The following is a 22,465-nucleotide window of genomic DNA, read 5'->3' on the forward strand; positions in this document are numbered from 1 at the left end:
AACATTGTTTAAGGAGAGGCTTTTTAGGAGGTTCCAGTTAATAGAAGATAGTGTAGTAATGAACACTTCTGGGTTAAATCTGGAAAGGTTGCATGTTGTTTTATAAATATGCTGTTTAACTGAATGTGTGAGATATCTGGTCATGTAGACTGGGATATGATCATAGAGAGATTCTGACATTGTACCTGTGGTGGAGTGTTTGCTAAGGTCTTATACTAGAATCCAGTCTAATAGAGAATTTGATGTATTGCTATAATGTGTGGGGCTATTAATTAGTTGTGTGAAACCATACAAGTTCATGCTAGATGTAGGGGAGTTACAGTTTTATGTCCAGTCAACTGACATTCACATCAACTAGTAGTATTTTTTCTTGTGGAAATGTTATGGATATCCAGTGTAGGATATCTTCCAGTATAGCTGTGTTCTCGCCAGGAGAGATGTAAAGGACAATAATACATATTTGTTTATAATTGTTTATTTTGAAGAAAGCAGTAAGAAGCTCTGATGAACTGAATTTATATCAATTCCCTTCAAGCTCTCCACTTCCTTTTCTATTTCTCTCTATACTAAATCCAGTCCCTGATATTTCCATTGCATGTTATCTTCTAAGTGGAACTCCTCTTTTCAACCCTTCTGTATGTCTTCTTCTACTAGAATTTGCAACCAGAATCTCACCTTGTCTTGTTTTCTCCTCCACCTCTAAATGATTGTTCCCGCATTTTCCTCTGGTTTTGTTCCTCCTGTAGATATTAACTTCCCTCTCTACTTATTTAATTCAGTTTTTTTTCCATTTTGCTACAAATACCTTTTGAGCCTTCCTTGTCCGTGGTTGTTGCATTTCTCTTCCTGGGATTCTCAGCAGTGTATCCAGCTTTCCTCTCTTTCCTTTATCATTTCCTTTCAGTCTGCCTTTTATCCCAGATCCACCAATCTTAAATTTGCTACTATACAACCGCGTAACTCCGTCTTTAGGTCCAGAGCCCCCAGCCCTCCTCTTTCTATCTCCTATGTAGGAAATTCCCATGCTGCTGTCTGTCTCTTTCCATCCCAAACATAATCCATGCATATTTGCTTTTTCTTCTTTATAAGATCCACCCCTGGTAACTTTCAGAATGCTTGACCCGGGTATGTGAATTGTGAAATTATATACATCTGTAATACCTGTATTCTTTGGTCTGTATCCACTTTTATGTTTTTCCATATTTGTAATTGTGTCCTGATTTTGTCATATATTTTCTCATCTGTAGTATTAAGGGGTCTTTTCTGTGGTGTATAGAAACCATATTCCTAAATATTCAGTTTCAGTCTTCCACATCCTTTCCCCTTATTCCTAAGTATTTAATTTCCTTCTTCTACATCATTTCCATTTCTTCCATTGCCACTTTTTTTCTCTCCCCGTTCACTTCAACTGGCTGTGTTTTTCTTTTTTTTTATAACCTGACTCCTCTCCAAATTTCTTCAAGATGTCCACTCATACTACCCATTTTGTCTCATATTTAGTCATGGCTAACAACACATAATCTGCATATAGTAAAACCATCTTCAAGGTTCTTCCCTACTTCTTCTTCTTTTGACTTTTCCCATTAGGGGTCACCACAGCAAAACAGTGGTCCTCAGAATGATTGGCAGTGGAGTTTTACAATGTCAAGTTGCCAGCCCGGAGCCCACCCTTCCACAGAAAGCAATAGTCTTGCAGATCTAGGTGGTGGGATGTTACATCTTGTATATCTTCACATGGCTGCACTGGGAATATACAGCAGCATGTGTGAACTGACAGACCACTATCCTTTTAAGGGTACTGAGAGATATGCAGTTTATCTATGGAGACAACTGCATTATAATAATACTTTAAGAGCACAATCACTTTACAGAGCTGTGACTGACCTGTGTACTTTTTAGACATTAAGACCCTGACATGGCCCCCTTTTACTTCTAAAACATATAATGGCTTTAATAGCTTCTCCAACATGCAACATTATCTTTTTATTTGTAATCTTCTGATCATTTTGGCTAATGGTTTGGTAATTGTTGCAAATAGTAGTGGCAAGAGAGAGCCATCCCTATCTTGACCCCTTCCAGTTGTTACTTTCTTTGACAATCTTGCCCTTATCTTCACTCTTGCTGTTGTTCCTTTATACATTGTCTTTATGACCTGTATCCACTCCCTTGGAAGGCCCTCTGTGGGCTTCAAAGTGGATTATTTCTTTCCCTTTTTTTTTCTCAAAATGGATTATTTCTTGTCTATTTTCCTCTTGTTATCCGGCATTCTTTTTGTTGTAGGTGTGCTTTCAAAAACTTACTTCAAAGACCATAACTCCTCCTGTGCTTCTGTATTGCTCACATAAGGGAGATTTAGGTTTCTATAGGTAAGTACTAGGCAATCAGTCTATAGACAATTTCATACGTAGCCAAAAAACCCTATTCAAAATTTCCCTCTAGCCTCAAAGAGGGGAAGACAAGATAGACCAGCAGTGGATTTGAGGCTGCCATTCCAGTTATCTAGATTTACCTAGAAAGTGGCAATGGTGCTACTCTCCTTGACATGTAGTGGAAGTTTGTTTCAGTGGTAATGGATACGTTGGGATATGAATCTTTCACACCAATGTGTCTTATCTGCTGCTGAAGGTTTAGTTCCTTTAACAAAGTATTTCTTGCATCATTTGTTCTGCGAAGGGATAGGAGATCAAATAGGGTTGGAACCTTTCATGACATGAAATGCTAGACATAGATTCCACAAAGGAGTTTGTAAGATACTGAGCACAGAGAGAGAAAGGGCTGATTTTTCTCCTGAGAACTAAGATTTGTCAGGCAACTGATCTTTTTTGTTATGAATCCCTGAGGTCTCTCAACTTTTGTGACATGTTTAGATAAATACATGTCAAAAGGTTCATTATATTCAGTAATGGATATGATAAGATATGAATAAAGGGGAATTAAGACTTTGCATGTAGTGGAGATGCTGTTGGGAAATAGATGTGCCAGATAAGATTGTCCGAATTACTGTGGAGACATGATGGTCAGATGATAAGGAATTATCAACAAGAGTACTTAGAAACCTTATGACAGTGTCTGATTGGAGGGGTGTATCTCCTATGTGGTAAGTGAAACTGTTTTGTTTACCAAAATGACCTATGTTACATTTTTTTACATTTAATTTGAGACCATTATCCTTGTACCAATTGTTAACATGATCTAAGTAGTGCTAGAGTACTGATAATCAGGTAGCCTGGTATGTTGTAGGGGCCCATGGATAAAGTATTCTTAGTTTTTGAAAGTGCTGAGAGGACTTGTTCCATATAATTAAAGGAGGTGGCTTGGACTGTAGAACCTGTGGGATAGCAATAACTTTGGGTGAGTCAGTTGAAGATTGAATAGCAACGGCCAATCCACAGTCATCTGCGAACTTTGTTAAGCATAGGCCAGAAGTGCTGGCCTGAAGATCTGTGAAATTTATGCCAATTTGGAAAGTGCCCAAAATTGAGCCCTGTTATACACCACTGGCAACTTTTTTTGTTTTTAGAAGTGGCACCTGGTACTCTAACCACATGGATTTTGTCAGAGAACCAGTTGTCTATTCTTTGCACAATATAAGGATTTATATTCAGATTTACAAGTCTGTCAATAATGCCTGCATGGGGAATAGTGTCAAAGGCCTTGGCCAGGTGTAGCTATGCTGTATGCTTTGTATAACTTCTATTTACTGCTTCAGTTACTTTTTCAAATAAATTAATGAGGTTAATGAGGCATGACCTTCCTTTAATAAATCCAGATTTATGAGGGAACAGAGTTGAGAGATTTTCAATATCCATATTAATGAAGTCTGATATAATGAGCTCCATAGTTTTACATATGAGGCTAATGAGACTAATGAGTTCTAGGGTCTGGGATTGGGTCACCCTTATGTAATGACATTACAGTGGCTGTTTTCCAGGCTTCAGGAATGCAACCAGTGGAGGGGCTCAGATTAAAGAAGTTAAGTAGGGGTCCAAAAAAGGCCATATTTGGCACTGATAATCAGGTAGTCAGGTATGTTTAAGGGCCCATAGAGGAAGTATTCTTAGCTTTTGAAATTGCTGAGAGGACTTGTTCCATAGTAATTAAAGGGGTAGCTTGGATTGTAGAACCTGTAGGATAGCCATAACTGTCAGAGTAAAATTTACACTAAATGTGTTAGCTAGTATATTAGCTATTTCCTTTTGGTCAGAAAGTGTAGTATTATTGTGGACTAGCTCATAACACTGTTGGATATTAGTTATTAACTTCCCGATATATTTAAAGGAAGATTTGAAGTTATTTTTAGTTTTAGTGGCTATTTTAAGTTCATACTCAGGTTTGAGCTTACTAATAGTTCTCTTAAGCTCTTTCTTTGCTTAAGTGTGTTCTTAAGGTAGGTAGAATAAGATCTATTATAAGCATTAAGCAGTTTTTCTCTTATGCATAAATTATTTACATGGGTATCCCACCACAGGGAATTGTTTTTAAACTTCTCATTATATTTGTTGCATATAAGGACTGCCATATCAATACAACTATTTAACTGGGAGTAGAAGATAGAGGCATAGGTAGCAGCTTTAGAAATAGGATCCTTCAGAGGAGGATTACAGCAGAATTTATTTAAGTCAACAGGTAACTGGAGTACATTTGCTTCAGCTAGTCCCTAAACAGAGATCTATGTACAGGGGAAGTACCACCAGTTTTAAAGGAAAAGGTCACTAAATTATGGTTTGATTTAAGAAGACATGATGATGCATATGGAGACGGCAAGGACTAGATCCAGAATATTGGGGCCACTAGTAGGATGGTTAACTGTTTGTAAAAGAAAGTTAGCATTTGCAATGTCAAGGAAGTGCTAGGCATGTTGACCATTGGCAGTGCAGGTCAGCCTGTTTATTGATGGATAGTTGAATTCCCTCAGTAGAAAGGTCTTGGGTTTGATGGGGATTTCAGCTAATACATTAAGATAGCTATTGTGCTCAGAAAGGGGGCATAAAGGATGTTCTCTAGCTAGCTATGAAGTGATAATTAGTCTTGTTTAGAGTAATTTGGAGTTCAATTAGTTCACATGCAGTGTCCCAAGGAATCTGTCATGAGATGACAATGTCCTTGACAAATACTGATACTCTTCCACAATTGCCAGAGGGTCTGAAGACATGATAAACATTATACCCAGGAATGTAGGGCGGGCTTTCATTACTCTGAAATCATGTGTCTGTAACTACACATGTATGAATAGAGGAACTGATGTTCTTAAATTGGAATACAGACTTGAAAGCACAAGGGCACATAGCTTTCATAGCTAAAAAAGCTATTACCCATAAATGAAGGAAAGCAGATAAATCAAATGGGGAAGACATAACAGAAATAATGGCAGAGATATGAGAAACACAACTCACACCATTGAATATTAGAACTGGAAAACAAATGTAAAGGAAATGGCACCTGTGGCATTGTGTGACAAACATGTTAGAAGAGGTGGAATTAGAGTTTGAGGTATGTGTCCAGTAACCCAGATTACAAGAATGTTATTAATAATGATATGCCTTGATGAGCTGAAATTTTGCTATAGCAGATATCTATATTAAGGAGTTGGGGGATATGTTTAACTGGTTTATTTAAGGAGTAAGAGGATGCATAGAAAAAGAGAGCAGTGGCTGGAAAATGTTACATGAATAGAAAACATCAGATTTCAGATTTCCTTTTTTTGGCTGTATAGTTATGAGTAAAGCTTGTCTTTTGTCAATATGGAAGACATGGGTATAAAACTGAACAATGATAAGAAAAAGGGGAAGAAACAATTGCATTTTTTGCACTTTTTGGTTATATATAATTTCTTGGTTAGCAATTGTATATCACTTTGACTATAGCTGAAAAGTGAAGGTATCAATAAAGGATTGCTAAAAAAAATGCCCACCATACCACAAAAATCAGTAACCTAAGAAATCAAATAAATTAAAACAATCAGTGATGGTTCTGTTAAGCTCTTTATCAAATTGTGTGACAATATGGAAATAAATATTAAGTAGTTCATAAAGTATTTATTCTGATCTACATTGCCAGTTACTGTAAAATGCCGGATGTTCTTTACATCAGCAATAGCTTATGCTCAGTATCACTCACAGTCATACATTGTTATAACTAGCTACACCCCTTGAGAGGGCTAGAGTGTTTCTGACTAGAAAATAGTCCTTTCTTCCAACAAGCAGTAAATATCAGACATAAAAATAAAATATAAGTCAAAATGTAAAGCTGCATCTACCAAATTGTTACACAACAAATCAGGAAACAACATAAGTTGGTTTCATATGTGTAACTGTTATTATCATTATTAATTTAAAAATAACTACACAACAAACTAGAATGGTAGAAATAGTAACAAAATGACACAGCCTATAAACTGAAAATTCTATAACAAGGGAGTGAGTGGTTGAAACCTTTTCAAGGAATATCATACATCATAAAGAAGGTATAAACTCTTCTAAAGAACTGTGTCTTTCCATCATCAACTTCCTTTTTCCCCATTTTCTATATGGTTTGTCAGCTGTCACCACCTGTGTCGATTCATGCCAACTCTCTTAATTTCTTCAACATTCTTGCCTGACTGATGCCAATCTTCTGTCATGCAAACCATCTCTTTACTTTGTCATTGTTTCTTCTAGCTTTCTTCTTGCATTTCCCAAATCATCTTCTGCTTTTTTTGCGAATTGTAATTTGTTCTGACTGACCTTCTCTGCAGCTGGATCTACTTTGGCTTCTGCTCTGATGTCGTAATTTATTTGACTGTTGTACAATGTGCATCATGCTACCCATCCCCGTCACTTCATCTCTATCACCTGTACCATTCTCAGCTGCTCTGCTTTCAATGCCCAGGTTTCTGCACAGTACAGAAGTACTGGACGCAACACTTTTGTACACCTTTGTTGTCATATTTTTAGGCATTCTTCTGTCACACACTAGCCCTGACACTCTGCCAGTTGGCTGCAGTTCCTCTGATTCTAGCTTTAATCTTGTGTTTCAGACTTCTCTTCTCCTCAAATATCCCTCCCAGATATCTGAAGCTGTTCATTATTTTCCCTTTTAGCTCACGTTTCAGCTTTTTCTGATTTCCCCCATTTGCTGACATGACAACTATCTTGTCTGTACTCCATTTTATCTCATGTGCCTTCAAATTTCATTTTAATGACGAGAAGTACTAAATTTTAGCTGAGATAAGAAGAAAGACAAAGGCAGATGGCCAGTGATAATTCAGAACTCATGTTAACCATAGGAGTATAACATTTTCTGTTAAATGCAACTATATTACAGAATGCCATGATTTGCTACATTCTTACTTCTTCAGTGTCACTTAGTGAGGCCAGTAAGAAGTGTGAATATTTTGTATGTCTGGCCCAGGGAAGAGTAAGGCTGTTGAAGTAGCTTCCAGAAATCATACTGTCTGTAGATATACGACTAGTGATCAGATCTGAGTTTGTCAGAGTTTAGTATGACTCTCTCTAAAGTCAGTGTCATACTGGTACATTTTTCAAAATACTGGTGGCAGTGTTCCATCCAGAGTGTTAACAATGCATATATTCAGGTTCAGTTCTATATCAAGTTTATACTATGGATTATACAGACGTTACCTAATGGTTAAACAGTGCTTTTGCACAGCAAGGAAAATAAATAATTGTGTAATCGTGCTTTCCATAGACAAAGAAAAGCAGTTCCAAGAAACACAATGCTCATGTTATGGCTACCTGTCCATAAAGCACAGTTGTTAAGCAGAACATACATGTCTGGATTTAAGTCTGGATTACAGACACAAAAATATTTGAATTTAGCCCACAACCTACTTAGATAAATGGTGACTTTGGTAATACAAGGTTTGACTTCTGCAGTAACTGCGAGTGTAGTACTGTAACCCCAATGAAACCTTGCTGCTTGCTAGAGTTTTCTGATTAATAAAGATGCACTTTGTTCTACTTTATGGTGTTGGTAGTCCACTAATTACATTCTGTATACTGTTTTTGTTCATTGCAGATGAACACAGAGCAGAAAACAAACAAATGTATGTATGAATTTCTTTAATATACCTGCATGTCATTCACAGTAAGGTGTAAAGTATTTCACTTGTTTCCTTTTACCCAGTTGGAGGTGTGCATAGGTTCCCTGCTTACCAGAAGGTTGTAAGCAAGACATGGGCAAACCATGACCAGAGGCCTGTGGGATTTCATCTTGGCGTTACTCCTAGTGTTATCAGAGAGAGATACAATCTAACAGCCCATGATATTGGGACTTTTCCAAACAATACTCAAGCTTGTGCACAGGTACTGTATTGTCATTTTACTTTACTTAGCTGTTTGTGTGCAGTTCTTCGGATTAGTGATTTTTTTTTAAATTTTAAAGTGGTAGCCATTTTAGACATAGAGGCTTATGTAGGATGATAGCTAGCACAAGGTTTATGTGTATGTAGATTAGAGATACCATAGTTTTTGAACCTAAAAATATGAAATTTACCTTCATGGATATATGTATGTATGTATATGCAGAATTGGAAATGAGCTCTAAGTCCAGCTGTTAAAAGCTTATTGAAGTACCCTGGTAAGTACTTTTTCCAGTCTTAATCTTATGTTTGATTTATCATTGCTCAATTAAAAGAAAGGGTTAAGCACACAAATTACCTACACACAATCTAATCTGAGATCATTAATGACTATATTATTTTTGTTGTCCCAAACAAGCTTATTAATTTCTTCTTTTATATTCTACCATATCTGGTCTCTCAATTAATACATTTAAGCCTGATCTACATAAACAACCAGCAGGGCCAAAAAGATCATAATGACTTGCATCTTATTGACGTCCATAAATAACAGCCTTCATAGTCTTCTCTTGCCTATAATCTTTTGAGTGATTTCTTTCCACATTTCCTTAGCTGCTTGCTGAACAACCCATTTCAACCAAATCCCCAAGTAGCTCATCCTGTAATGACTCCACTGAAAGGAGGGTCATTATAGGATGACTCCACAAAAAGGGAAAGCTCTGTACCAAGATATGTGTTTTTGGGGATGATTCAATACGATAGTTTTTGCATCATTTACTTTATATCTTGCTTTAATAGTATTTCAGTTTATTAAATGTTGTTTGTCTTTTGGCTTTTTCCCGGTAAGGGGTCACTACAGTGGAACTCTGGTCTGCTAATGATTGACAGTAGATTTTTACGAAACGCCGAGGTGCCAGCTCGACACCCAATCTCCAACTAAGGCATGCCCATTTACACACACATGTCTTTCGAATGCTACCCAACTGCGCGGAGGATGCAGACTCCACACAGAAGGCACTCCCAAGCCAAGCCGAGGATTGAACGGGAGAACCTCTTGCTGTAAGGTAACAATGCTACCGCAGTACCACCACAGAATCGTGTTTCATTTTATTAAATATAATTTTTATATTGAATGCAGGATTAGTAAAATATAATATTGTGTCATCATAAAAAAATTGCTATTTTCTCATTAGCATTTTTCCATTTTTTTCCAATTATGTTTGATCGTCTTATGTCCCTGACTAATGTCTCTTTATATGAAGCAAAGAGTGATGATTAAAGTGGACAGCCCTCACCAGCTCTCTTGTAAGGCTAAACTCTTTAGACAGCTTCTAATCATGTTGGGGGCATAAGAGAGAGGACAAAGGCAAATGCATTGTGTTGACACTTTGAACATTAAGATGCGCTCAGGAGCTGTATAACTGAAGTAAGAAAATAGGAGGGGGAGCATCATCCTGACTGGTACTTTTGAGTATTACAGGAAATGAGTGAAAACATAATTGTGGTTAGGTAATGGCAGCTACTTTTCGGGAACATGAAGTACTGGCATGATATCCACAAATTGATCTATTTTCAAGAGTGATCAATATTTGCTTCTGCACTTTACCTCACCATGGTAAGTTATGGACATCGTATTCTGGAAAAAATGGCAAGTAACTGATTCTGATCACACAAGTAATATTTGCTTGATATGTTCACTTCATTTGCAGAATCTGTCTATTGCGACATGTATAATTTTTTGTGGACTTAGACTTGTATTTTATATTATGCTGCCCTTGTTCTCCAGACAGTGTCAGAATGATTTCTTGTGTTGGTTCCACTTAGTATATAGTTCTATTTTATTTATTTTTATGTAGCCATTGTTGACCTGGTTAGTCCCACTAGGCTAGCATCCTGTTTTGATGGGAGACCTGAAGTGGTATTTATACTGCTAGAGGAAATTTGGCTAGAGGACCAGGGAACTTTCCCTACTCTTGATAGTAGGGGGTAGCATTTGTGTGTGACACAACAGACTTCCTTTCCTGTTCCAGGTGAGGAAGCAGCCCAGAGAAAGTGGGAGAAAACATGGCTGATTCAGCTTTTGCTGAAACAGGAATGAAAGTTGCTGAAAATGTAGTTGAAATGGTAGAATCACTACCAGAAGGTTTTTTTCTGATGATATGAGTGCAGAAAAAACAGAAACATTGAATGAAAAGGAGATTGTGAAGGAAAAGGAGATTGTAGCTGAAACAGAGATGGATTTGGGGGAAAACTTTCAGAGGAGATTGTTTAAAAGAGAGACAGTTATTTCTGAAAAATGCATAATTACAGTCCTCCAATCGGGGGGGGGGGGGTGTGGGATGATTATTTGGAAGAAATGGTATACCAATGTGAGCCAGAAAATGGAGCAGCAATTTCATGGAGTGACATCATGGAAAAATAGAAGAAAAATGAGAAGAGACTGTGCCAGAAAAAGTTCCAGAGACTAAAAATTATGCACAAACTGTTGGATAAGAAACAAAGAAGAAAGAATAAAAGAAACAAAAAGAAGTATATAGTACATTTGTGCAGTAAAAAAGAAGAATGTTTGGACAGGTATGAGGTTTGGGACTCTGTCATAGCACCTGTGGGTGTCAAAGCAAAAGAGGTAAGAGCATTTATTTTAATTAATAAAGAGACTTTTTTGTGACTTGGTATTTGAGACTAGGTAGGCCATGGAAACATTTTTGAATGAATATGAACAAAAGAAAAATATATATCTGTGGTCAGAATATGTGGTGCAAGCTTTTTACAGGCAAACAAAATAATGATCCAATTTAGGACTGAAGTTGAAGCAAAAGAAATGAAAGGACATTTAACTGTATGTAAAGAAGTAATGGACTCTACAAAAAAAAATATAATGAAAGATAACTGTTGACTGGGAGATAGGAATGTGAAGTAATACTGAAAATAGAAATTGATAATGTCATGCATGTACCTAGTATTATTTAATGTTCATGGTGATAGGGGGTTTGTGAAATACAGGGGTCAACCAAAGACTTGTTATTTTTGTGGAAAAAAATTATCATTTAATCAATGAATGTGATAAAAAAGATGTTATTTATGTGGCAAAACAGGACATAATGCAAAAAATGTGATTTTAAATTGTAAAAAATGTGGCAATGCTGTTCATTCATGGCTAGAATATGAAATGAATGTGCAAGAAAATTAAGTTATTCAGGAGAGAGAGAATAATGTGTTATACAAGAAAATGTACAAAAAGATGTGACTGATAGAGGTTGTACATGAAGTTAAAGAAAGTAACAAGGAAAAAAAATACAGGAGACAAGTGAGAAAGAAGCTGACTGGCATACGGTAAGAAATAAAGATAATTTGATAGGGAAGAGAGTTAAAGAAGGGAAAAGAAAATTAAAAAATATATAGTGCTTGGAGAAAATAAGAAAGGAAAGGGATACAATTTTTATTATACTATACTGACTGTTCTTAAAAGCTGAAAATATTAGCTGTTAATGTGAACAGTATGAAAAATCTTAAGAGGAGAATAGGTATATTACAATGGTGTGCTGCAGTAGATGCACATAATATTGTTTTAGAATATATCAGATTATTAACAGAGGAAGAAAGAACACAAACTGACAAAGTGTGGAATGGTGCAGTAGTTTGGAACATGGGGAATGAAATATGCTGGGACATATGTATATTATGTCAAGAAGGCATTAAAATATTGGATGTAACCATAGTCAAACTAGGACAAATTATGGTAATAGACTTCAGATGTAAAAATATGTGTATATAATTATAGCTTTATATGCATATGTAACAAAAGAGAGAGAGAAATGATGTTTTAAAATATTCTTGAATATGTTTGTGTAAATATGGACATTATAGTGGTGGGTGATTTTAATTGTAGTTAAAGAGTTTGTGATGTTAAAATGGTTAAAGAAATGTTGGGAAGTGGAAAGTTAAGTGTATGGAAGAATAACCACTAGACCTACAAAAAATTAGGACAGAAATTGAGAATTTTTAGTATGTAATAGTTTAAAAGTTAAAAAAGGGAATTAAGTATGTTGGATTTTCAGACCATGTAGCTATATGGGTTAAAGTACAGGAAAATAAAGAATATATAAAATAAGAAAAGGAATAAAGAGAATTAATGAAAAGGAATTACATTTAGAAGAGAAAAAAAGAACTTATGGAATTATGGAAAAATCATATGAGTATGAGAGAGTTTTATGAGAATTGGACTATTTGGTGGCTTAATTTTAAAGAGAAATATAAAAAAGTGTTTTAGAATGTATAAGGAAGAAAAGAAAAAATAAGGTCCAAGATGTTAAGTCAAGAAACATTCAGATACTCGTTAAAGAAGAAAAAATCCTTTCCTTTTATGAAAAAGAAAGAGAAAAATATAAAACGATCAAATTAAAATTAACCTGTTATATAAACAAAAATATTGTTTACAAGGAAAGAAAGAAGAGGTAGCACCATATTTGAGTGAAATAAAAGAAGGAAAAACAATAAGAGAATTAAAGAATAAGGAAGGTAAACAAATAAGACAGCAAGAAGGAATATACAAAATAATTAAATAATATGTATTGGAATTATTTTTTAGAGAAGAAAACATCGAACAAATTTATAAAGGTGAAAAATGAAATAACATAAGATGAGTATTTAGAATAAAACATAACTATGAAAGAATTAAATTAAATTTTAAAAGATATTAACATGAATTCTGCAACAGGACTGGATGGAATTGAATATGATATGTATAAAGAAATGGAGTGGCAAAAAATAATTTTTATAGAAGTTGTGAATGAATGGTTAGAAACTGAAATTAAAGCGAGAGACACGTACAGGAGTTATACAATTTATATTTTAAAAAGGAAATAAAGAGGAGATAAAAAATTGGAGACCTATAACATTGAATAATACAGATTATAAAACTTTTATGGGAATAATAACAAAAAAGTTACAAAAACTAAATAGAATATATGAACAAAATGTATTCAGAAGAAAAGGAAAAGGAAGTCAACAGTTATTACGGATAATAAGGGAAATAACTGATGATGTCATAAATAAAAATATAGAATTTAAGGTTATTATGGGAGATACAAGGCAAGCCATGATAATATTCAATATGTCATTATGGAGAATTTTGCAGGCATATAATGTAAGCAAAAATATTGCAAGTAATAAAATCTGTTTATACAAGGAACTATGTGAAACTAAATGTAAATGGCTAGATTGGGGTAGAAATAAAAATAGAATGTGGAATAAAGCAGGGCCGCCCAGCTAGTGGTCTGATTTTCTTATTAATTATGAATGTAATAGTGAAGAAAATTAGTAAAATGTCAAGTAGCAGTTGATACAAAATGATGGAGGAAGTATACTTGCCAATAATGCAGAATTATGCAGATATTGCAGTAATTTTTACAAATAAAGCATGGATGGAAGAATTAAATGAAAAATTACGTATAAATTTAAGAAATGGTTTAAGTATAAATAGAGAAAAGTAAAGGATTTGGTTTTGAAAGTATGATAGGAGGTATTGAGTTCAATGGAAAATATATAGATATTTAAGAATAATATTTGGAAGGAATGAATACAGACAACAACAATGGGATAATGTTCTCGAAGAAGTAAAGGATATGACTGTTTTTTTTGGAAATCCTAGATTTTCATATAGAGCCGCGGTGGTGGTGCTGCGGTAGCATTGTCGCCTCACAGTAAGACGCTGTCCGGTTCGATTCTCAGCTAGAGCATCTTCTGCGTGGAGACATGCGTGAATGGGCGCATCGTTGAAGGTTGTGCGTCAGGCCTGGCAAGCCGGTACGTAAAAATCAACTGCCAATCATTAGCGGACTGGAGTTCCGCTGTGGCGACCCCTAACTGGGAAAAGCCGAAAGACACAAACAAAGATTTTCATATAGAGAAAAGCACACTTGTTAAACACCATGGTAATAGGAAAAATTACTTACAGTGCAATGAAAAGGTATTTGTCCCCTCCCTGATTTTCTTTTTTTTTTTTTTGCATGTTTGTCGTATTTAAATGTTTCAGATCATCAAACAAATTTAAATATTAGACAAAGATAACCTAAGTAAACCCAAATTGCAGTTTTTAAGTGATGATTTCATTTATTAGGAAAAAAACTATCCAAATCTACATGGCCCTATGTGAAAAAGTAATTGCCCTCCTTGTTAAATGATGAAGTAACTGTGGCTAATCACATTTTTGGAAAAAGCTGAGTTCATTTTTACTAACCACACCCAGGCCTGATTACTGCCAGACCTGTTGAATCAAGAGATCACTTAAATAGAGCCTTCAGACAAAGTGAAGTAAGCCAGAAGATCCCAAAAAGGAAGACATCATGCCACAATCTAAAGAATTTCCGAAACAGATGAGAAACAAAGTAATTTACATCTGTCAGTCTGGAAAAGGTTACAAAGCCATTTTTAAAGCTTTGGGACTCCAATGAACCACGGTGAGAGCCATTATCTACAAATGGAGAAAACATGGAGATAACATGGAACATGGTGAACCTTCCCAGGAGTGGCTGGCCTACGAAACTTACCCCAAGAGCTCAGTGATGACTCATCCAAGAGGTCACAAAAGAACCCAGAACAACATCTAAAGAAGTGCAGGCCTCACTTGCCTCAGTTAAGGTCAGTGTTCATGACTCAACCATAAGACAGAGACTGTGCAAAAATGGCATGCATGGCAGAGTTCCAAGGCAAAAACCACTGCTGACCAAAAAGAACATAAAGGCTCATCTCACTTTTGCCAAAAAACATTTTGATGATCCCTAAGCCTTTTGGGAAAATATTCTGTGGACTGACTAAACAAAAGTTGAACTTTTTGGGAGGTGTGCATCCCGTTACATCTGGTGTAAAAGTAACACAGCATTTCAGAAAAAGAACATCATGCCAACAGTCAAACATGGTGGTGGTAGTGTGATGGTCTTGGGCTGCTTTGCTGCTTCTGGAACTAGATGACTTGTGGTGATTGAGGGAACCATGAATTCTGCTCTGTACCAAAAAATCCTGAAGGAGAATGCCTGGCCATCAGTTCATAACCTCAAGCTAAAGCACACTTGGGTTCTGCAGCAGGACAATGATCCAAAACACACCAGCAAGTCCACCTCTGAATGGCTTAAAAAAAACAAAATGAAGATTGTGGAGTGGCGTGGTCAATGTCCGGACTTGAATCCAATTGAGATGCTGTGGCATGACCTTAAAAAGGTGGCCATGCTTGGAAAACCTCCAATATGGGTGAACTAAAACAATTCTGCAAAGAAGAGTGGGCCAAAATTCCTCAATAGCAATGTTAAAGACTCATTGCCAGTTATTGCAAACGCTTGATTGCAGTTGTTGCTGCTAAGGGTGGCACAACCAGTTATTAGGTTTAGGGGACAATTACTTTTTCACATAGGGCCATGTACCATATTTCCCCAAAAATAAGACCAGGTCGTATACTCTTTCCTCTGCCAAAATATGCATTAGGGCTAAATATAAGGGGAGTCCTTATTTACCCCCCCCCCCGTACAACAACCTACATTTATTCATGTACAAAAATCGACATTTATTCATGTACACAAATTGACATTTATTCATGTGTAGAAATCGACATTTATTCATGTACACAAATTGACATTTATTCATGTACACAAACTGACATTTATTTGGTACTTTTCTGTTATTTGGTAACACGTTAACAGTTGTGTGAGAATTCTACATAAACAGTGCAACAAACATTTCAACTTCAGAATATCTACACCTAGGCTTTCACAGTGCAATATTTCATGCTTAACAGAAAGTGCAGAAAAATCTCAATTCATGTGTATTGGGGGAGGGGAATAAAACTGAAAGCAGAAGCGATCCATTCTAGAACATTGTCATAAGCCTCCAACCCCCGAATTCTGGCCTGAATTTCTTGTGACTCCATTTCCTGTAGAACCATTGGCCCCAATCTGTCATGCCTAGCAATAGAGCTCTCCTCAAATGAGCACTGCTTGTTCAAATAACCTGCTCGTAGTGCACTGGCAACACAGCTGTCAGTGATTTTATCCCATGAATTTTTCACCCAAGTCACGACCTCTTGCAGGATAGGCTTCACAAAGTTTCCATGCTGATTTCTCTCCATTCTATTTTCAGTGTAGTCATTGAGTTCCATGCACAAATGGACCTTGAATGGCTTGTTTATTGCAATATAGAGAGTCTGGAGATAGGCAGTCATTCTTGCAGGAGTCATTATTTGATCTATTCTTCTCTGTGCAAGGAATATCTTCATGTCTTTAGTGTGGTGAGTGCTGGCTGAATCCCAGACTAGCAGACCTCTTTCGCCACCTCGCAAAACAAGTGGCAGCATTACATCACTCCACATCCTTATAACTGCTTGTGTGCACCAGGCTTTTTTGGTTTCAAGAATGTAAATGCCTGAAACACATTCAGTCTTATCTTTCTTGCCCTTACTAATGATTAGAGATGGGTTTTTTTTCTACCTAGATGAATTGCCAAAATACAGGTAACACACGTGCACTCTCGTAACCAATGGAGGGAATGTAGATTGACAAGGCACCCCTTTGATCAATTGTTGTTTGAGATCCTTGGGCCCATAAACACTGCAGTTTCATCCATAGCAGTCATGTTGGAGAGTTGATGTTTAGAAAAGTCGATGCCATCAACAAAGGACTTAATCGCAAGTGCACGTTTAATAACTTAATTATCTTCCAGCTTGAACAGTGTTGTTCATCTTCTTAGAGACAGTTCATATCGCTGAAGGAAGCCATCCAGCCAATGTTGTGATGCTTTGAATATTTCTGGGGATATTTCTAACTGTGGTGCCATTGTAAGGGCAAATGCTTGAATATCAGCCCTGCGCACAACCACAGCCTTTGCTCTCCTGTTAGCAATCCATTCACAGATGATGTCTTCCAGCTCAGGGAATAATGTTGCCGATCTGATCTATATTTGCACTTCTTAGCATTTCCCTTGTCTGCCTGTTGACTGAGGTTATCATTACACTGCACGCCATTTTCAGACCATTCAGAAATCTAACTCTTCTCTTTGCAGAAAACCATCAGATTCTTTCCCCGGGAGTCCTCAACAATTCCTTTCTTGTACTCGACAGAATAGCTCTTTCTTTTTGCACTCATCTTGTCTGGGGGGTTTAATTGAAGACTTACGAGACTGGCGTGGCAACACAAAATGGCGACGGTTAAGAAGGCACAACCACAGCCATTCATTATCAAGTGCGCGCACTTTACGAGTGTTGTCTGTACTTTGAACAAGGTATACCTGCCAGTGTTTATGGGCCAAGGATCTCAACCGTCAAGTGTGAGTGATGATTAGGGTTACAGTAAGAATTGTGGAGGACTCCCAGGGAAAGAATCTTACGACTTTCTGCAAAGGGAAGAAGTTGGGTGTCAGAATGGTCCAAAAATGGCGAGCAGAGTACAATAACCTCAGTCAACGTGTGTCAATAATATTTTCTAATTCTACATGTGTGTTGTTGTCGATCTTAACTGGGGCTTATTTTTGGGGTAGGGCTTGTATCATGACCACCCTGGAAAACCATGCTAGGCCTTATTCTCTGGTTGGGTTTTATTTACGAAGAAATACGGTAGGTTTGGATATTTTTTTTTTCCTTAATAAATAAAATCATCACTTAAAAACTGCATTTTGTGTTTACTTGGGTTATCTTTGTCTAATATTTACATTTGTTTGATGATCTGAAACATTTAAGTGTAACAAACATGCAAAAAAATAAAGAAATCAGGAAGGGGCAAATACTTTTTCATTGCACTGTATGTTGCTAATATCCATATGATTCCTAGTAAGTATGAAAAGGAACTAATGATGATTATATTTTCTTTTGTATGGGACTGTAGACTAAATCCAGTCAAGAGAGGGATTCTGTATATGAAAGAAGAGCAAGAAGGCTTGGGTTTAATAAACCCAATAGTATGTGCAGATTATTTAATTTTATATACGGTATTAAAATGAATTATGAAGGAAAATAAAAACTTGATACAAATGATACTATATTATAACTACAAAGAATTGTGGGAAGAAATGAAAATTAAAAAAGAAGTAAAATCATTGTGAATGAAGAAATGAGAGTACCAAAATAAAATTGTGTTATGGAGAATAAAAAAGAATATATGTGAAACAAAATAGAAAGGAATGGTACTTTAAATATTATGAAAGCATTTTATTGCATTATACATCGAAAGATTTAGAAATAGATAAGAAAAAGCCATAATGATGAGATATAATAACTATAAAAAGATTAAAGAATGTAATGATTTTAATGGAGATTGTCTATTAGAAAATTGCTGGTTAAGCCAAATATGCTGTACAAGAAAAAGCAAGATAGAATATATAATAAATGTGGAGAGTTTGAGACTACTGAGCACGTGTTTTTGAAATGTGAAATAGTTCATAATTTGTGGAAAGAAATATGTAAACATAATAGAATGAAAAGTTTGTTAAAATTTGAGTAAATAAGTATGGACGTAATAGAATTTGGTTACTATGATGCATGAAAACAAGAAGTGAAGAAAGTAGACAGAGTAATGTTTTATGTTTCATGGACTATATGGAATGAGAGACTAAATGAAATCAAATACAATGAAAAATGGACTTTAACAAAGATTCTAGAGAAAATAATGTTATGGTTGTGGATAAGAGTGGGGGAAATGCTTAAATTGAAGTTTATAATATATGGAAATTTGTAAATAAATGTAAATACTGTAAATATGTAAATAATATGTAATTTATATATCAGTAAAAAAAAAATGTATTCATCATCATTGCAAGTGGGACCCATTTTGCTTAAGCACTTCCTGTTTCCATTCTTGATGCAGAGGTAGCTTGGAGAAATGGGGAGGCAGATGGAGAGAGGAGGAGATAATGGAGTGGTGAGAGGAGAAAGACAGTGCTGAGACCAGAGTACACATGCAGGATTCTGAGGAAATGTTTCAAAGAAATCTGTTTGGAGATGAGTCAGCAAATGATGGATATATAATTACAACCCTCCAGTGGGGAGGGTTGTAGGATGATTTACTTAAAAAAATGTTGATGCACTGGGAGCAAAAAAATGAAATTGAAGTTTTCGGGGGCACATTATGGAAAAATACAAAAGGAGGATGCAGAAACAATCCTGAAGCATAATGGTGAGATGGAAAAGAAAGCATATGCAGTAAAAGTAAAAAGGCAAAAGGGGAGTAGCAGAAAAGAAAAAGGAAGAAGAAAATGAAAAACATAAGTACAGTACATGGTAAGGATTCAAAGTAAAGAAGACAAAGAAATAGACAGGTATGAAGTATAGGGCAATTTATTAGCACCTTTGGGTGTAATCCCCCAAAGGCAGGCGTCCTGTCTGGTGGACCCCAGCTGTAAACAAACTATGCAATAGAAGAAGGAAGTTAGTACATGATAGAGCAAAATCTCAAAAAGGGAAGGCATCTCTGATCAGTATTAGCAAAAAACTACGGGCACTCATAAAATTATCTAAGGCCAGCTTCGAGAGAAAAATTGCACAGGACACTAAAGATAATCACAAAGCTTTCTTTAGTTATGTTAGGAACCTGGGTGGGAATTTCCAGATATGCTCAGAATTACTCCAAAGTGACAAACAATACACTGAACCCACAGACATTGCCAACATCCTGGCCGACAGATTCAGTGCAAACTCCCCCCACCACCACCAAAAGAGCAAATATCTATTCCAGCAGAGTGCTGCCCCCCTGACATCTCAGATGCTCAGGTAAGAACCACCCTTTCCAAAGCAAAAAACACAGCATCAATGGGACTAGACGGTGTCCTGGGCTGCGTCCTACATGAACTCCAAGATGAGCTGAACCCAAACATAAAGCTACTGTTCAGTCTCAGCCTTACTACAAGATATGTACCCAAAGAGTGGCGTACAGCAACAGTGGTCCCTCTCCACAAAGGTGGTGTCTCAACGGATCCTGGAAACTATCACCCCATAAGCCTGACTAGCTTGGTCTGCAAAGCTATGGAAAGGATCATCATGGAACTCCTAAATAAAGATATTGGGGACCTACAGACACTGGATCCTACCCAGTTCGGCTTTGTTAAGGGCAGATCCTGCCTCTTAAACCTGATTGATTTGTTTGAAAAAGTCACCAAGGCCATTGACGAGGGGAAGGTGGTCCACACAGCCTACCTGGACCTCGCAAAAGCCTTCGATACAATACCCCACTCGGGCATCATAGATAAGCTATCCAGCTTAAATATAAACCCCTATTTCACTAGATGGGTTGCAAACTGGCTCAAGGACAGAACCCACATGATTAGAATTGCTGGAGCCAGTTACAAGTGGCATCCCATAAGGCTCAGTCTTGGAACCTCTCTTGTTCGGTATATATTTCTTGGAGGTACAGGCCAACACGGAAGGACTGTGGCTGACCAAGTTCGCAGATGACTGCAAACTGGGTGCCATAATCAACTCTCCAGCTGACACAAGCATCCTCCAAAAGGGTCTCATAGAAACAGACAACTGGTGCCAGAGCCATGGCCTCAAGCTAAATGCCAAAAAGTGTATAGTCATCCCCTTTGGCAAAAACAAAGTGCCCACAAATTACCACATAGGTGGTAATCCATTAAGTACGGAAGAAGTAATTAGGGACCTGGGGACCCAAGTTGATAGCAGTCTCTCGTTTGACAACCACGTGGCCAAAGTGGTTAGAAAAACATTCTATATAGCCCACCTAATCATGAAGGGATTCACATCTAGATCAGGGGAGGTCACTGTGCCTCTTTACTCATCCCTCATCAGGCCCATAATTGAGTACAATGCCCCTTTTGGGATGTACCTTACCAGACACCTGCAGCAACTATAAAGACCCCAAAAGTACCTCACCAAGAGGATCAAAGGGCTCAGACAGATGCCGTATGCTGCCCGGTTAAAGAAACTCCAGCTCTACTCGGTTGCATACCGCCTGCTTAGAGGCGATCTGTGCCTGACGTATAAAGCCATGTCCAACCCGGAATTAATGGACATGCTGCACCTCAAAAAATCCAAATCCCATCGAGCTGTGCGCTTGAGGGATTTGAACCTCAGCACAGAAATAAATAAGACATGCTGGAGAGACAGATTCATAACCCAGAGGCTCCCTTCACTCTGGAATAAAATCCCAGTCCAGGTTAGGCAGAGTCCCTCACTGACTCTCTTCAAGAGGAATCTTGATGAGTGGATAGGAGATCGTAGGTTTACCCCGGGTAATCACATCTGTCTCACTGTTAGACAGAGGCACAGTAAACCTCGAAAAAGGGCATAGTAAAATTCATTTAAATGGGCGGCGAAAGCCAAACACACTCTGGCTAGGCTTACAAATGCCCTAGGGCAGATAGCCTAGTATGAACCTATAAGTTAAGAGTATTTATTCTTATTAAGAGGGAGACATCTTGTGACACTGTATTTGAGAAATTTTCTTGGAGAAAATGAAAAAAAGATATACTGTAATGCATGGAATCTTTGCGTAATAAAAGCATTTAACAGGGGAAACAAAAAAGAAAATTCATGTACAATATCAAACAGAAGTGGAAAGAGAGACTTCGAAAGGAGATTTGAGAGCTTTATGTAAAGAAGTACTGGATATTACAAAAGTTTATGATAAAAGGGGTTTATGTTCTGGTAGATGGGATAGTAATATTGTGTTAAAGACAGAAAAAGAAAAAAATATACATATACCAAACATGATAAATTTGGAGGGGAGTAGGGGTGTCATAAAATACTGGGGACAACCCAAAATGTTTTTTTTTTTTTTTTTTGTGAAAAATAAGGGTATTTGACAAGTTACTAATAAAACAAAATGTTACATTTGTGAGGAAATATGACATGATGCAAAAAAGTGTGAATTGAAATGTAACAAATTTGAAAATTTATGGTTGGATTGAAAAATGAAAACAAGAGTAAGGAAAGGGAAGGAAGAAATTAAAAAATGAACAAAGAGAAGAAAGTTTAGAAGTAGTAGAAATAGAAGAAAAATTATATGAAAAATAGAAAACAAGAGAAGGCTGTGAAATACAAGATGAAGACATAAATTGGGAGATAGTAAAAAAAGATCTCTGTTGATAAAAGGATAAAAGACAGAAAAAGAAAATCTAAAGGGGCAAGTACAAAATAAACAAAGTAAAATAAAGTAAATATATCAAAAAGAATAT

The 22,465-nt window shown here is 36.6% G+C and overlaps 1 protein-coding gene across 1 annotated transcript in view; it reads left to right on the forward strand.

Moving 5' to 3' along the window:
- Positions 1-22,465, forward strand: part of TPP1 (tripeptidyl peptidase 1) — a 1,081,063-nt gene that overhangs the window by 292,194 nt on the left and 766,404 nt on the right. Inside the window, exon 6 of the mRNA XM_044074266.1 lies at positions 8,125-8,303. Coding sequence (XP_043930201.1) covers positions 8,125-8,303 — 179 coding nt within the window. The remainder of the gene's footprint in view (positions 1-8,124; positions 8,304-22,465) is intronic.

The sequence above is a fragment of the Protopterus annectens genome, chromosome 6.part0, assembly GCF_019279795.1.
Source record: "Protopterus annectens isolate FY-2018-M chromosome 6.part0, PAN1.0, whole genome shotgun sequence".
Taxonomy (NCBI): Eukaryota; Metazoa; Chordata; order Ceratodontiformes; family Protopteridae; genus Protopterus; species Protopterus annectens.